This window comes from Phycodurus eques, chromosome 2 (genome assembly GCF_024500275.1).
Source record: "Phycodurus eques isolate BA_2022a chromosome 2, UOR_Pequ_1.1, whole genome shotgun sequence".
Lineage (NCBI taxonomy): Eukaryota > Metazoa > Chordata > Actinopteri > Syngnathiformes > Syngnathidae > Phycodurus > Phycodurus eques.
Window position 1 is genome coordinate 13,247,701 of NC_084526.1, and position 14,718 is coordinate 13,262,418.

The 14,718-nt window shown below is 40.3% G+C and overlaps 3 protein-coding genes across 4 annotated transcripts in view; 2 read left to right on the plus strand and 1 right to left on the minus strand.

Annotated features, from left to right (window-relative positions):
- Positions 1 to 2,275, minus strand: part of nfatc3a (nuclear factor of activated T cells 3a) — an 85,473-nt gene extending 83,198 nt beyond the window's left edge. Inside the window, exon 1 of the mRNA XM_061667819.1 lies at positions 1,637 to 2,275. Within this exon, the coding sequence (XP_061523803.1) occupies positions 1,637 to 1,727 (91 nt within the window). The 5' untranslated portion in view covers positions 1,728 to 2,275. The remainder of the gene's footprint in view (positions 1 to 1,636) is intronic.
- A 6,104-nt stretch (positions 2,276 to 8,379) lies between these two features.
- ddx28 (DEAD (Asp-Glu-Ala-Asp) box polypeptide 28) lies at positions 8,380 to 11,543 on the plus strand. The gene is made up of 2 exons (XM_061701554.1): positions 8,380 to 9,848; positions 10,507 to 11,543. Exons 1-2 carry the CDS (start codon positions 8,578 to 8,580, stop codon positions 10,898 to 10,900), a joined length of 1,665 nt encoding a protein of 554 aa, XP_061557538.1. The 5' UTR covers positions 8,380 to 8,577; the 3' UTR covers positions 10,901 to 11,543.
- Positions 11,544 to 13,749: 2,206 nt separating this feature from the next.
- tln2a (talin 2a) overlaps positions 13,750 to 14,718 on the plus strand; it is a 128,672-nt gene continuing 127,703 nt past the window's right edge. For both annotated transcript variants that reach the window (XM_061667866.1, XM_061667856.1), the window contains exon 1: positions 13,750 to 13,863. The gene's annotated coding sequence lies outside the window, so the exon portion shown is untranslated. The remainder of the gene's footprint in view (positions 13,864 to 14,718) is intronic.

Here is a 14,718-nt window from a genome sequence, read left to right on the forward strand (position 1 = left end):
CTGGTACCAATGATGCAAAATGGAAAAATACCACAGAACCAGAAATTACTCTTACTGCGACGTAGCAGTAACTCACACAAGTCTCTGTCCTGACCATCCCAGTACAATGTGTTTTGTGTTGATGTGACGAGACTCACCTCACATACACAAGAATCTATCTCCACGTATACCACACCGCATCAGAGTTATGGTGAAGACACAATTTATTGTTTTTCAGTTTTAATATAAAGTGACTGACTTCTTTTGTGTGATAGTTAAGAATGATTAAAAAAAATGATACATGAAATCAACTGCCTTCAGTGAGCCTCCCTCTACGCTTTCTCTAAATTGTAGAGTGAGTAATTACATTTTATTTTAGTTTTTTTTTATTATACAGTGATACTTTGTACATGTGTATGACAGTTAAGAATGTTATTTGGGGGGGAAAATGCTTCTATAGTTAGTTAATAAAGGTTTTACAGTATGTTAGTGAGTTTTTATTTCAACACTTCTATTTACACACACAATTAAGTTATTCCAAATATACGAGGTGTGTAAAGGTTTCCAGGACTGGTGTCACAAAAGATAGATTTTAAATCCAAACTACAAGTTTTCCCCTTGGAAGTAATCGCCCTAGAGTCTTAATGCACTTTTGAAGCCAACTCTGCCACACCTTGATGCACTCTTGGAAGGATTCTTTCAGGAACCTCTTCAGCTCCGTTGTCACAGCCATTTTGATGTCGACCACGTCTTCAAATTGGGTCCCTCATGGCGATGTTCTTCTAGGTTAAGGAACTGTCAGATGCTCAGGGCATTGTAAAGCAAACGCGTTGTTATGTTGAAGCAGCCACGAGTTGTCCTCCCACAACTCTCACCTCTTCTCAAGCACTGAACTAAGCAAACGCCGTCGGATCTCTTCGTAAATGCGCTGGTTGATCGTGTGGCCCGCATTGAAGAGGAAAACTCGTAGTTTGTAGTTCGGGTTTGAAATAGATCTTTTCTGACACCAGTCGTGGAGCTTCTCTAACGCATGTACTGCAATTGCATTTACTGCAATTAAACTCAAAGGGATCAGTTTGACAGAGACAAATAATTTATATTTCCATTATGAAACTAGTTTTGAAAGCTGTACAAATTGGGCTGATTGTGACACAATCTAACTAGATATTATTGTGTATAAATGGTGAATAACACAGTTTATAGTATTTAAACATACACACAAACCCTGTCCAGTATACGGAGGTAAAATAAATGCATAAGTAGTACACCATGTGAAAAACTGATTTCTCTTAATCCAGTAAACCTGTTCTTCTTTATAACTATATTTATAATACAGTCTACCAATGAAATACTAGGAGCAAAACGATGAGGGAGACATTACCAACAAAGCAAAAATCAAAAGACTTTTTGGGGCAGTAACACTTATTACCAGTTAGCACGTCAGGCTAATGACAGCTGCTGTTATTCTCTGGCAGGCGGCCATAGAAAGGTGATATGTAAACATTTGACTCTCTCAAGCACAACTGCTCCCCTTAACGAGGTTAAATTCACAGGGTTAAATGGTGAAGTATCTACAAAGAAGTGACATTGAAAAAAGGGGTCGAGTATGTATGGGGGGGGGGGGGGGGGGGGGGGGGGCATAGCACCGCACACTGACCTGCGGGGCCCAACGGCTGCTGCTGCCCGTCCTCCCCGAAGATGAGTCGGAAGTCCAGCTCCTCATTGCCGGGGCAGTTTGCCGTCGTCATCGGGTTTGACAGCTCGGCTCACTAGACTCTGAACCCCCCCCACCCCCACCCCCCACCCCTCCACGCCGCCGCTCGACCGTCCAAGCAGTTTTATGCTCTCCGAAAACGTCGCAACATGTACTGAATGGCACGAAGCCGAACTTTAACTTTGCTTCATTTGTGGCTTCAACCGCCGTGCCAAAGTGTACTTCTTCTTGACTTCTACAAATCCAAGAGTCTTCGAATTTGGCATAAAAGGGTTTAACTTCGAAAAAAGTCGCCCTCGCTGAGTATGCCGCTCTTTTTCAACACAAACAAAAAGAGAAGTTGCCAACTTATCCGTCGCTCGTGTTTGAACGTTCGTCGTGAAGTCAGCGAGCGGTCGGAAACCTCGAGCCCGGGTCCGCTGCCTCTACGCCGGCCTGTCTTTCCGCGTCGCTCTCGCCCCGTGGAGCTCCGATTCCAACTTTTACTAACCCCGTGTGACAAGGCACTTCCAGCTGTGATGTCAGCAGACACAACACACGCACGCACGCACGCACGCACACACGCACGCTCTCCTTGCTGGCGACGACTCCTGGCACCGATAGGAGCAACAACAACCCCCTCGCCCCCCCCCCCCCACCCCCACCCAAGGATTTGAAGCATATAATAATCCCTCACGACATTTTCGTTGGATTCAAGTGTCCCCAAAATCTTATTTTTAAAAAATGGTTTGCCAGATTTATATTTTTTGAGGGGTTGCCCAGTAGGATTGATGGAAATGCTCCAACGACCTGTATGCAAGATCATTCTGCAAGTTTTAATATATTTATCACGTTTTGGCCGGCCAGTGCAATACAGTATTAGTATTTCTATCAGGTGTGGGTATACTTGTGTGCTCAAGGGCCACATTTGATTTTTAAAGGGAACGGATCGGCAAATACACAGATGTGGTAAAAAATAAATAAATTGATAAATAAACAAATGAATAAATGAGTGAAGATGTGTATGTAAAATTGTTACAGTATAAAAATAAAATCATTACTAAGTCTTTATTTTTCATTATTTGTATTATATAAAAATATTCTAGTTATGATTTCTCCAATTATATGATGTAATTAATGAAAAACCTTTAACTGTATACGTAAAATGATATTTTTATTTGGTTATTCGCAATAAATCCCTCAACCACTTATTTAAAAAAGATACATAAATAAAAATTAAATAAAAATGAAAAATACATTTTAACCAATTTTAGAAAGGTTAAGTACACTTAATTTGCATTTAATCTTTTAGAACTGTTTGTTTTTAAAACATTTTTAGGGACAGTTATTGTTTATCTTTTTATGTGCAATACATTTTAATCATTATCGAAGAACTGCTTTTTTAAATTTTCCTATTTTTTGCAGCGTAAATGTTCAAACTGTGACTACTGTCCCAGTGGTTTACAATTACTTTAGGAATTAAAATCTGTGCCACATTTTGGATGAACACTACCTATTACAGGGCGGCACGGTGGACGACTGGTTAGTTCTGGGGAGTACCTGGGTTCAATCCCCGGCCCCGCCTGTGTGGAGTTTGCATGTTCTCCCCGTGCCTGCATGGGTTTTCTCCGGGCACTCCGGTCTCCTCCCACATCCCAAAAAGATGCATGGTAGGTTCATTGAAAACTCTAAATTGCCCGTAAGTGTGAATGCAAGTGCGAATTGTTGTTTGTTTACATGTGCCCTGCGATTGGCTGGCGACCAGTTCAGGGTGTCCCCCGCCTCTCGCCGAGAGTCAGCTGGGATTTTGATGCCTTAAACATGTGCGTGATCTATTATGCATCAGTGTGTAAAAGTGAGCCAAGTTTTCATTTGATCTAGAAGTCTGCCGCTATCCGATAAGATACAATACATTCTAGTCGTATGAACCCATTATGACATTGCTAGAACAACCTAATGATGGACGAATTATTTTGCATTGTACTGTCGGCCTATATATTTCACTTGTTTCTTTTTTCAGTTGAAAAATATGATTTGTAACATTGCATCACTTCAAAACTCCCTGAGACAAGCTGCACATGTAGCAGACCAGCACCGCTTATTTGTGACACCGATGCCAGATGCATGTGGGCGTTTAGACAGGCGCTCGGTGCATCTGAAAGCATCAATATCACATTTCCTGTGGTCTTTTATTTCCATGCAAAAACTTCAGCGTAACCCTTCTTCACCTACAGTAAATTAAAGCTTAAATTGTTCTTAACTAAAATACCTCATATTATCGACAGGTGAATTTGTATTTGTTGAATGGGTATCTTTTAGCTGCAAATGACACAGGAGTAGTACTCTTTCTCAATAACGACATAAGCAATGTTCAATATGTTGCAGTTGATTAGAATGTCCTAGATCATAGAGTAACCTGTGTCATTTTGAATAAATGGTTGAATTTCTCAACAATGGTTGAATAAGATTGGAGATATGTATAATTGAAATAAAGTAAGCAGTGGAATTGGCAAATAGCTTGTATTACAGTAATGCAGTATTTAAGTCATTAAGTAATCGCTCACACAATTTTGTACAGTCTTTTGCCTCTTTCTTGTGTCATTCCCAGCTAAAAGAAAACAAAGGTAAAAGGTAACATTCTCAAGGGGTCAATTTAAAAAGTATTCTTTTGCACCTAAGGTTGTGTTCAGTATAATAGCAGTGTGTTTAAAAAAGTGAGTTAAACTCAAAATTCCTATAATTGCTTTTATTTGCATGCATGCATATGCATTGGGAACACTGTACATTCTACTGTATTCCAAATCAAATGAACCACTACACAAACAGAAATGGGATATTAGGCTGTTAAAAATAGCAATGTCTGCATTTCTCTTTTAAAACATTTACGGTATAAACTGAAGAATGTTTTTGCATTCATACAATTCATGCGGGCAGTTAACTGTAAACATGAATTAATGAGTTGAGTACTGTAACCACTTGTTTCTGAGTGCTCCTTCACATTTGTGTTGCATTTTCTTCACTAATTCAAACATTTACTGTATAAACTGCAAAATACTGGAATAGTTTGTTTTCTTGTGAGTCACTGAACTGATATTTAGTTGTACATTATAAGCAGCTGTATATAATTTTTCTTTACAATCTCAAAGATTTACTATATAAAGATTTACATTTACTGTATAAAGTTTGGTTTCCTGTGAATTACTCAACTGATATTTAGCTTTATAAGCATGTGTCGCCAAACATAATAATTTGCACAAGCATTTTTTCTAAAAAAGTGCTTCACATTTGTGTTGTATTTTCTTTACAAACTCAAACATTTACTGTATTAACTGAAAACTCACTCCCGTGAGTCACTGAACTGATACTTAGCTGTACAAGTTCTTTTTCCGAGAACTGCTTTACATTTGTGTTGCACTGTTCTTTGCAAACTTCAATGTTTTCTGTATAAACTTAGAAATACTTTTATATTTTGCTTCCTCATGAACAAATGTTTAATTGTATGAACACTGTTTCTGAGATCTTCTTTGCATCTGAGTTCCATTTTTCTTTTCAAACTCAAACTTTTACTGTATAAACTGAAAGATTCTTGAATATTTTCCTTCCCAGTGAATCACTAAAATGATTTTTAGTTGCATAATCACTGTTTCAAGGACCTTATTCACGTCTGTGTTGCATGGAATCGCCAAACTTTTTTCACCTGAGGAGAGCTATTCCAATCCAGTACAAATGGATAAATTTAAACAGTCTCTTATTAGTCTTTCATTAAAGACACTGCTATTATTCTGAACATAACTGCACACACAGATACACACGCATAGACACACATGTGCACAACAGATATGTGCGGACACACACACACACACACACACACATACGTTTTTTAAATGTTTATCTAATGTACAGTAGGCCTGTTATCATATACTGTAACACACTTTGTGGCATTCACCTGACAGTGCTAGAACCGTTTCCACTGCACACACACCCAAGTCACATTTCAATTATACCTGCATGTGTTATCTTCACATTGACCTTTAAATGGAGAAGATAATGAAGGCAATTTGTGTGGGAGGCTGCCGACGTGGTTTGTTCTTCTAGAGAAAATTATATATAAAAAAAAAAAACACAAGCAAGCGACATAATTTCCCCATGTCACACTATTTTTGTGTGTGTGCTTTTGAGGTGTCACTCTCCTTTCAAGGATTTACACACACACATGCTGCACAAATGCAAACGTAAGCACCTAAGCAACAGGTGCTTGCTAAATGTCAACAAATATCAAGTTACATGTGGTCCTGTACTAGAATGTGGAGAGATAAGGACTCGCTGAGGCAATAAAGCAGGGGCAAATAACCTGTGTAAAGAAGACTGCACAGCAGGGTTTCCCTAATTTAGAAATGTGGTCCCTCACAGAACCCAAAGACACTGAAAGAAATTGTGTATTCCCATAACTTCAACATATGATCTTCATCAAAAAATTTAAAAGAACACAATAGGTACAACATGAATTGCCAAGAAAACAACAACCCCTGTACTATTTGGGAAAGCCCGCCATCTATCCATTTTCTATACCGCTTATCCTCATTAGAGTCAAACTGGAACCTATCCCAGCTGACTTTGGACGGGAGGTGGGGTACATCCTGGACTGGTTGTTAGTCGGGAACATGTAAACAAACAAGCATTCACAATCATATTTCCGCCAAAGGACAACTTACAGTCTTCAGTGAACCTAACATGCATGTTTTTGGTATGTGGGAGGAAGCTGGAGGACCAAGAGAAAACCCACCCAAGCATGGGGTGAACTCCACCAGGAAGGCCTGAGCCCAGATTCGAACGCCAAACTGTCAAACTTCAGAACTGTAGGGCCAATTTGCTAACCACTCATTCACAGGGCCACCTTTTGGGAAATCTGTCTATGTTTGACATTTGTAAATAAACTGATTTATATTGTGCCGTGCTATGAAAAAATCTTATGTGTTATGTGAGGGGAGAGCGAATTCCTATTACATTGGAGAGGCATACAGGCCATAAGTACACTGATTAGTTGTTGGTTTGTGCTTCCCCTTAGTGGTCAGTTGGTGAAACTGTTTTGACTAGTAGGTTGATGGCCCACACAATGTGATTATAAAACATGAGCAGAAACACAACGTATTCCTTGTAATAGTGACAAAAATAAACACTTTCCCTTGTTGGAGTCCAGCGGGATTCCAACAGCCACCACATTCATTTGTGACAGACTTGATGATACTGATAATCAATGACTGGAACTGAGTTCATTCAGCACACAAGCTCATGTAGGCCTACGATCAATTCTACAACAGCCAGCAGCACAAATGTGATGACTGAAACATGTTGGTTAACACATTCAACTCAGAAGAGTAGCTCCCTTTTTGGACCCCTTTCTCTGGATACAAAAAAAGGGATTAGTGACCCGTTATTATTTTAAATGCCTGGTGGCACAGCAGCAACACTGGATTATCCCCCTAAGAATTCAAGGACAGGCACACACTCACTAACCTTGAGCCTTTGATTAGTCAAGAAAAAGTTCATAAAAGTTGACTTTAGAAATCTTATAACAGGCTCAGTGCTTGCTTGACCACAGTTAACTGGGGCATTTTAATATTACTCTGCGGATCACCAGTTGCTGGTTCACTTTATTATTAAAAGAGACCAAAATATGCACATCTGTCCATTTTCTATATAGCTTGTCCTCATTAGGTTGGCAGGTGAGCTGCACCCCAGGAATCCCAGGGCCTACAGAGAAACATTCACACTGACGTTTACACCTATTTTAGAGTCTTCAAGTATGTTTTTGGAATGTGGGAGGAAGCCGGAGTACTTTCCCAGAATTGAACCACAGACCTCAGAACTGTGCTTTATTTTTTTTTGGGGGGGGACTCTTTATTACAATTTATTTTTTAAATAATACTTACATTTGTTGAAATATGTCCAAAACCAAAAGCATCATTGCCAAATCACACACCTGTACTAAAACATAAATAGATATGAGGGGAAAAAATAATGAAAAATCTATATCAAATTAAAAACAATATATAAATAAAAAAAATAAATAAAATAAAGTATTAACGAAGCACTTTTCAACTCTGCTGCCTGCATAAAATGTATTCAACTCAATTTATAGAGCAATAGCAGCTAAAACAAAGTTATGTACATAAATAAAAACGAACATAATAATAATAAAAAGTAAAATAATTAAGAATTTAAATTTTTTTTTATAGACATACAAAGCATATTTAAAAACAGAAAACCAGTCGGTGGCGTGGTCAGATTCTCCAGAGCAGAGAGATAAGAGCAAGATGCCTCTCTTCACATTATCATACAGGTGGTACAGAGTTCTATTATTTTACTTTGTATAGTCTACATATTGTGTGAAGTTGCAGATAAAGGAGAGGAACATGACAGTTAGTAAAACAAAACAACAACAACAACAAAACTAAAAACAAACAATAGCAGTAATTCAAGCAATTCGAGTTTAGATTTTTAAAGCACAATTATTTCATTCGGTACAAGGATGTTTATATTTTTTTCTGAATGTAAGCTAAATCTAATTTTTTTTATCCACAAATCCGTTTAACAAAATGTAATCAATTGCATCTAATATATTTGAATCGTACTTCAATGATGAAAGAGTAGCGAGTAAATAAATACTACGTCATTAGCTCGCGTCCGCACTTAAACGTAATAAACAATCGCCAAATTGCACATGGTCGTCTCTTTGGCTTTCATAAATTGCGTTTTAAAAGTACATTACCTTTGCTTTTTGGATTAACTTCCGAAGGTTCCTCGTTGGATCAATCGCATTGATTTAGTGCGCAGTTCCATGCTTTATTCACACTTTTTCGTTTCAAACATTTAGCCGCTAGCAGGCTAGCATTCACTTTACCAGAATGTGGTCTCTGAAGGTCGCCTATTCGGCGCTGGTTTTTCCAAGAGTTTACTGGACTAAAATGAGCAGATTATCGCCCGACCGTGTTTATTTTTCGGCCTGTCCAGCATCTCCGGAAAAGATCCCAGTCATTCGCGTCCCTCGCTCCGTGCAGAATCGCGTTGAGAACGTGAAGCAAACCCGAGGTAAGAACAACATCAACACCAGCAAGGCTGGCAAGCTCCTCATCCAGAGCAGGAACTCCAGTTTGAACCAGTCTGTAGGATACACGCACGGCAAGTTTGAACAGCCTACACTCTGTTCCAAAGGATGGAAGCACAAAAAGTCATTCGGGGATTATTTCACAGTCAACAACATCAAATCGGTTGCGCCTTTCGTGTCTGGAAGCGAGAAGGAGGATGATATTCAAAAGCCATTGAAGACTTTCCATAAACTGCACATCTCCGGGGAGCTGGTGGAGACTTTGGAACGCTTAAACATCACTCATCCCACCACCGTGCAGCTGCAGACCATCCCCAAGGTGATGAGGGGTCATAACATCCTGTGTGCAGCCGAGACAGGAAGTGGGAAAACATTGAGTTATCTCCTGCCGATTGTGCACAAGTTGCACCTCGATGAGGAGATGCATGAAGAGGGGTCTCCTAAAATCCGTGTTGTGGTTGTGGTGCCCTCCAGGGAGCTGGCTGAGCAGGTGGCGTCCGTGTCCAGGAGCCTGTGCGCCCCGCTGGGCATAGTGACGAGGACAGTCGGAGGCGGGCGAGGAGTGGGGCACATCAAGGGGGTCTTCAAGCAAGGTGTTCCTGACGTTTTAGTAGCCACGCCGGGTGCTCTGGTCAAAGCCCTGCGGAGACGCGTCTTGGACTTGAGCCATCTTAGCTTCTTGGTGGTGGACGAAGCGGACACCATGTTCGACCCGAGCTTCGCCGACATGCTGGAGGACATCTTGCAGCACACCGAAATCTCCAGGGGTCCCGGGGAGACGCGAGGCCCCACCCGTAAGGCCCAGTTGCTGGTGGTGGGCGCCACCTTCCCCGGCGGGGTCGGCGACGTCCTCAGACAGGTGACGGACCTCGGCAGTATGATGGTCATCAAGAGCAGGATGCTACACTTCCTCATGCCGCACGTGAAGCAGACTTTCCTCAAGGTGAGAGGGCAGGATAAAGTCCTGGAGCTCAACCATTACCTGAAACGACTCCAGCAGGAACATGGAGGATCAGGAGAGGACGCCGTCCTTGTGTTCTGCAACAAGTCCTCCACCGTCAACTGGCTGGGGTATGTAATGGATTATGGATTGTAATTATCGTTTATAGTATGATTTATGTCAGTTGTGTTCCTAAGCCCGCAATAGTAGGCGCACTTGGGTTAATTTGATCAGCGTTTGCTGATGGAGGATGAATCTTTCTACCAGAGAAGGCTGGGAAAGTGCATTAGAGTCCAGTGGGATTACTTTCAAGGAAAAAACTCGTATGTTAGTTTGGGTGTAAAATATATTTATTTTGTGAGACTCACCTAGTTGCTGTTTTTGTACTCAGGCCCTTTGGCCTAGTGGTATCTTGGTGAACAGGAACTGTTGAAAAGACTTGAGGAGCAAGGAACAAATCCTTTTCTGCTCTCTTGTGGCATCTAGAGGCAATTGGAGTACAATATAAACCTTTTTGAAGGGCCTGTTAACGATTTGCGAATAGTTGGGGTTTACTGCAGATATACTTTTTTGTGAGATTTTTGTTTTGGTAGTGTGCCATGAAGTGTTAATATGCACCTTGGCTCAAACGGTGGGAAACACTGAATCAACATTTAGAGGGGACTACCACGTCTGGTTTAAACATGACCTGATGAGGTATAAAACATACATTTAAAGTTATTTTTTGTCTTCAAAGATTTATTTAATGTATTCTCTATCAGAACAAGTAATTTTTTCCCCCCACAACAGATACTCGCTGGAGGAGATGGGTGTGCCGCACGCTCGCCTCCAAGGGGAAATGCCGGCCGTGGTTCGCACGGGCATCTTCCAGTGCTTCCAGAAGGGCAAGACGAACGTTCTCCTGTGCACAGACGTCGCCTCGCGAGGCTTGGACACGTCCCGAGTGCGCCTGGTGGTCAACTACGACTTCCCAGAGTCGCACACAGACTATATCCACAGGGCCGGCCGGGTGGGGAGGGCCGGGGGGTGCGAAGGCGGCGAGGTGCTCAGCTTCGTCACGCATCCGTGGGAGGTTGAACTTGTGCAGAAGATAGAGACGGCGGCACGGAGGAGGACTAGTTTGCCTGGTATGGAGTCTGAGATACGAGAACCAAAACCTGTAATAGTGGAGACAAAAGTGTAGAGGTGATGGACATTATTGTATCACAACCTGAACAAGAATACATTAACATTGGAATAAATGGCTAGCTATCTATTTTCTGTAGCGCTTGTCCTCATTAGGGTCACATTTGCGTTGGAGCCTATCCCAGCTGACTTGGGTGAGTGGACTGAGTTCACCCTGGACTGGTCACCAGCCAATCGTAGGGCACATATACAGGTTGACAAACAGGCATTCACACATATGGACCATTTTGATTTTTCAATTAACATAACATGCATGTTTTTGGAACGTGGAGGAAGCCGGAATACCATGAAAACACCTCAGAACTATAAGGCCACATGCTTCCTATGGAATAAATGTTTATATACAATGTGATCATTTCTGGGTTAAATGTTTTATTTTTTTACAATAGTTTCTCTGAGGTTTCATTTATTTTTAGTTTTGCATTGTTTCCCGAGAAGATCTGTGAGGATCAAAGATCGCTCTTGAATCTTGGCTCCACACAAGATAATCTTTTAGAGACATCATCTGATAATCAGGCCTTTGTTGACTTTGATTGGAGGACTGATCCTTATTTTTGTAATTTGATTTAACTAGACACATTTGGTGACATGTCTCACGTTAATTTCTTATGGTTGTGGTAAACCCCTAAAATAAATGTTACTTTGCTGTGAGTTTCTTCGCGCACTATGTAAGATTAACCACTAGATGGTAGCATTTGTCTGATCCCAGATTGCTTAGTTGCCAGAAAATGATAAATCCATGTGACATTTGTTTTAAAGAGATGACCCTACCACTGGGTCACTAGTTAATGCTCATTTTTAGGGTGTTTTGTGCATTTTGGTGGCTTCCATGCTTGCGCTGCAGAATCACGCCACACTGCACTAATTACACACATCTCCAATTTCAATGAATGAGCACAGGCCTAAACCTGACACCTTAACTCAGTTGTTGCTATGGTGCGTCTGCATGGCCCTTGATGCTCTACCTTGAATGGTTGTCCCCGCCCCCACCCCCCTGGTCTTTTCCTTTCTTTTTGCCTGCGGGTTGCTTGTCGAAAGCAAAGTGTCAACCTCACAGTGAAGCTTTTACTGCACTTCCGATGTTTCGTGGATAGAATGTTGCCATGCAGATTATGGATTATGCGCATTTGACAGGAATCAATCCAAATATCTCTTCCCATAGATGTCTCATTCCCACAGATCAAATTCTGGGGTTGGGGTGTGGGGCTGCTGGGAGGAACGGTCACGATTACAGTAACACAGATGTGTCAACATGGAGCTTCCAACAGAATGTGTGGAATTTTACTTGAATTCTGAGGCAACTATTCCCTACTTATTAAAGCATGAGTAGGGGGTATTCCCTGCTACTGTTCTCTAACCGAAGTCCAGTATATAAATATCTCTTTTAAGAGCATGCCCAGTGGCTAAACACAAGATTGGGATAAAATGCTGTTTGTATTAATTAATTAATACAAAAGTGTTTGGTTGTGTGTGTGTTTCTTTTCCTTAAATTAATAAGTGTTAATATATGTATATACAGATGAGACCAAATATCAAGGAGATTCAACACAATAATGTTTCTATTAGGATACATGGTAATTACTTTGACCTACGTAATAAAAATCACACAATGTTGGTGTATTGAACAATTACACATTTATTGCTTATTGTAATCAGCTGCTTAAAACAGCTGTATTAAAAAAGATATTAAAGATGTTTTTGATACACTGCTCGAATTCAAAACTACATTAATTTTAATAAAACTTTCAAATTATTAAATGAATTGGATTACTGCACTTTTCCCAGATGTATAAAATCAATTATGATTTTCTGAAATAATCACTGATTTACCCATTAACATTAAAAAAAAAACCTTTTATATAGATTTTTTTCTGCTATTGTGTATTGCAATCAGTTCTGATAATAGTTGCATTTATTTTTTTTGTTGGTTTTACATTCTGTACTATTAAAATAATTAATAGATTAAATATTAATAATTATTTTAAAAACACTTTGCACTTCAAAATCTTTTTTAAATGTACTGCAGTTTCACAAGTTATCAACTACAGTACACTGGAAATGAAATTAGTTGAATATAAATTGCTTAAGATACACAAATAATTTTTTTATTTTTTTATTTCACTGATGTATTAAAACTACATCATCAACTAAAATTAGTTACACTATTTGGTCAATTTATATTTTTGTATAAATCACTTTATCAAATTGTGATTACTGTATTTTTATTCCAATTTCTGAAACAAGTACTGTATTTGAAGATGACATAAATAAATCACTCAACTCTAATAAAATACATTTTTAATTGATAGAATTGATCAACTTTTATGAATGATTTCAATATAAATTACTGTACTTGATTTTGAATGTAAAACAATTTGTCTACATTTGAGTAATTATTAATTTATTGAAAGCTATCAACTAGAGCAAATTATTTACTTTAATATAAACGCCACACCACTAATATTTTATTCCAATAATTCCTTTTTCAAACTATTATTGTAAATTGAGCCACACAATTTTAATCATTGAAAATGTTACTTGATTGTTGAATTAATGTTAGCAATAAATAGTGATCAAATTTGATTTAAAAAAAAGTTATATTTATATAGTGATTATTTTCATACAAATACCTACCCATCAACCGCTTATAACATTTCTAATTAAATTACATTTGAGTAAAGTAGTTATTTTCCCCCGCTGAGGGTATGTGGGAGTGGGTAAATGGACTACAAAGCGTGGTCCATTTAAAGTGACGTATTTCCCTTTGTGCCCCCACTGGAGGATCTGCTCGGCTCCCCCTCCCCTTTTACGGGCACGCATTCACACGCATTACACACTCAAGTCGCCGCTGTCCCTCCACTCACGCGCACACGCTATCTGGCCACTTGGAAATTTCGCCGCTAAATCAGCGGAAGTGTCCGCCACCGTGCGTCCTGCGATGCGCCAGTGGAGCGTCTGAAGGTAGGCTGCTTTTTTTTATTGTATTTTATTTGCAACACTCTAATCCGATTACCGCGGCGCACATCTCTCCTGCGGCACACGCCGAAAAGCCGCCTGACCTTCTCGAGCTATCCGGCTCATTAAACAGGAGAAGCAGCGCCGCGTGTGCGTGGCTGCTGTTGTTCTGCCGTGCGTGTGCGACCGGCGAAGTTGCGTGCTCTTAATACGCCGACATGCTTCGTTGAATCGACGTGCAACTTGTGGAGTCTTGATACATACGAGCCGGTTCCTCCGGCGGCTTCACCGGCTCGGGCTTCTGCAAGACGCCCGCCGAGGAGGCGTCTCTGGCGGCTTTTGTTTGGCGAGTTCCCGGGAGGTGGGGCGGGGGGATAATTCGAATCCCCGCCATGTTAATATACGGTGTCAAGCATGACTGAATGGATTGCTGGCAACTTTGTTTTATGACCCCACCCCTGGGTCATCCATTCCCCAGCCCCAATGTAGCGACAATGAATAATGATGTCCCCTTCCATTCATTGTATTGCTTCCCAAAACCCCTAAAAGAGGGTGTCTGATGCATGGATTCAACCTGCAGCCTCCTCATGCACGTTTGATTCCATGGCTCTACTGCCACACCCCTTCCCATAGAGCAACCTGCTAGTACTTCAACATGCTTCGTGTAGTGGTGTGGAAGAGTCAGCTCAATATACAACCCCAATTCCAATGAAGTTGGGACGTTGTGTTAAACATAACCAAAAACAGAATACAATGATTTGCAAATCATGTTCAACCCATATTTAATTGAATACACTACAAAGACAAGATATTTCATGTCCAAACTGATCAACTTGATTGCTTTTTCCAAATAATCATTAA

What these genes read in the sequence shown, in the direction of transcription:
- ddx28 (XM_061701554.1), top strand. Translation starts at nt 8,578, where the DNA reads ATGTGGTCTCTGAAGGTCGCCTATTCGGCGCTGGTTTTTCCAAGAGTT. An exon ending in TCCACCGTCAACTGGCTGGG is followed by an intron (nt 9,849 to 10,506) that starts GTATGTAATGGA and finishes CCCCCACAACAG; the next exon opens with ATACTCGCTGGAGGAGATGG.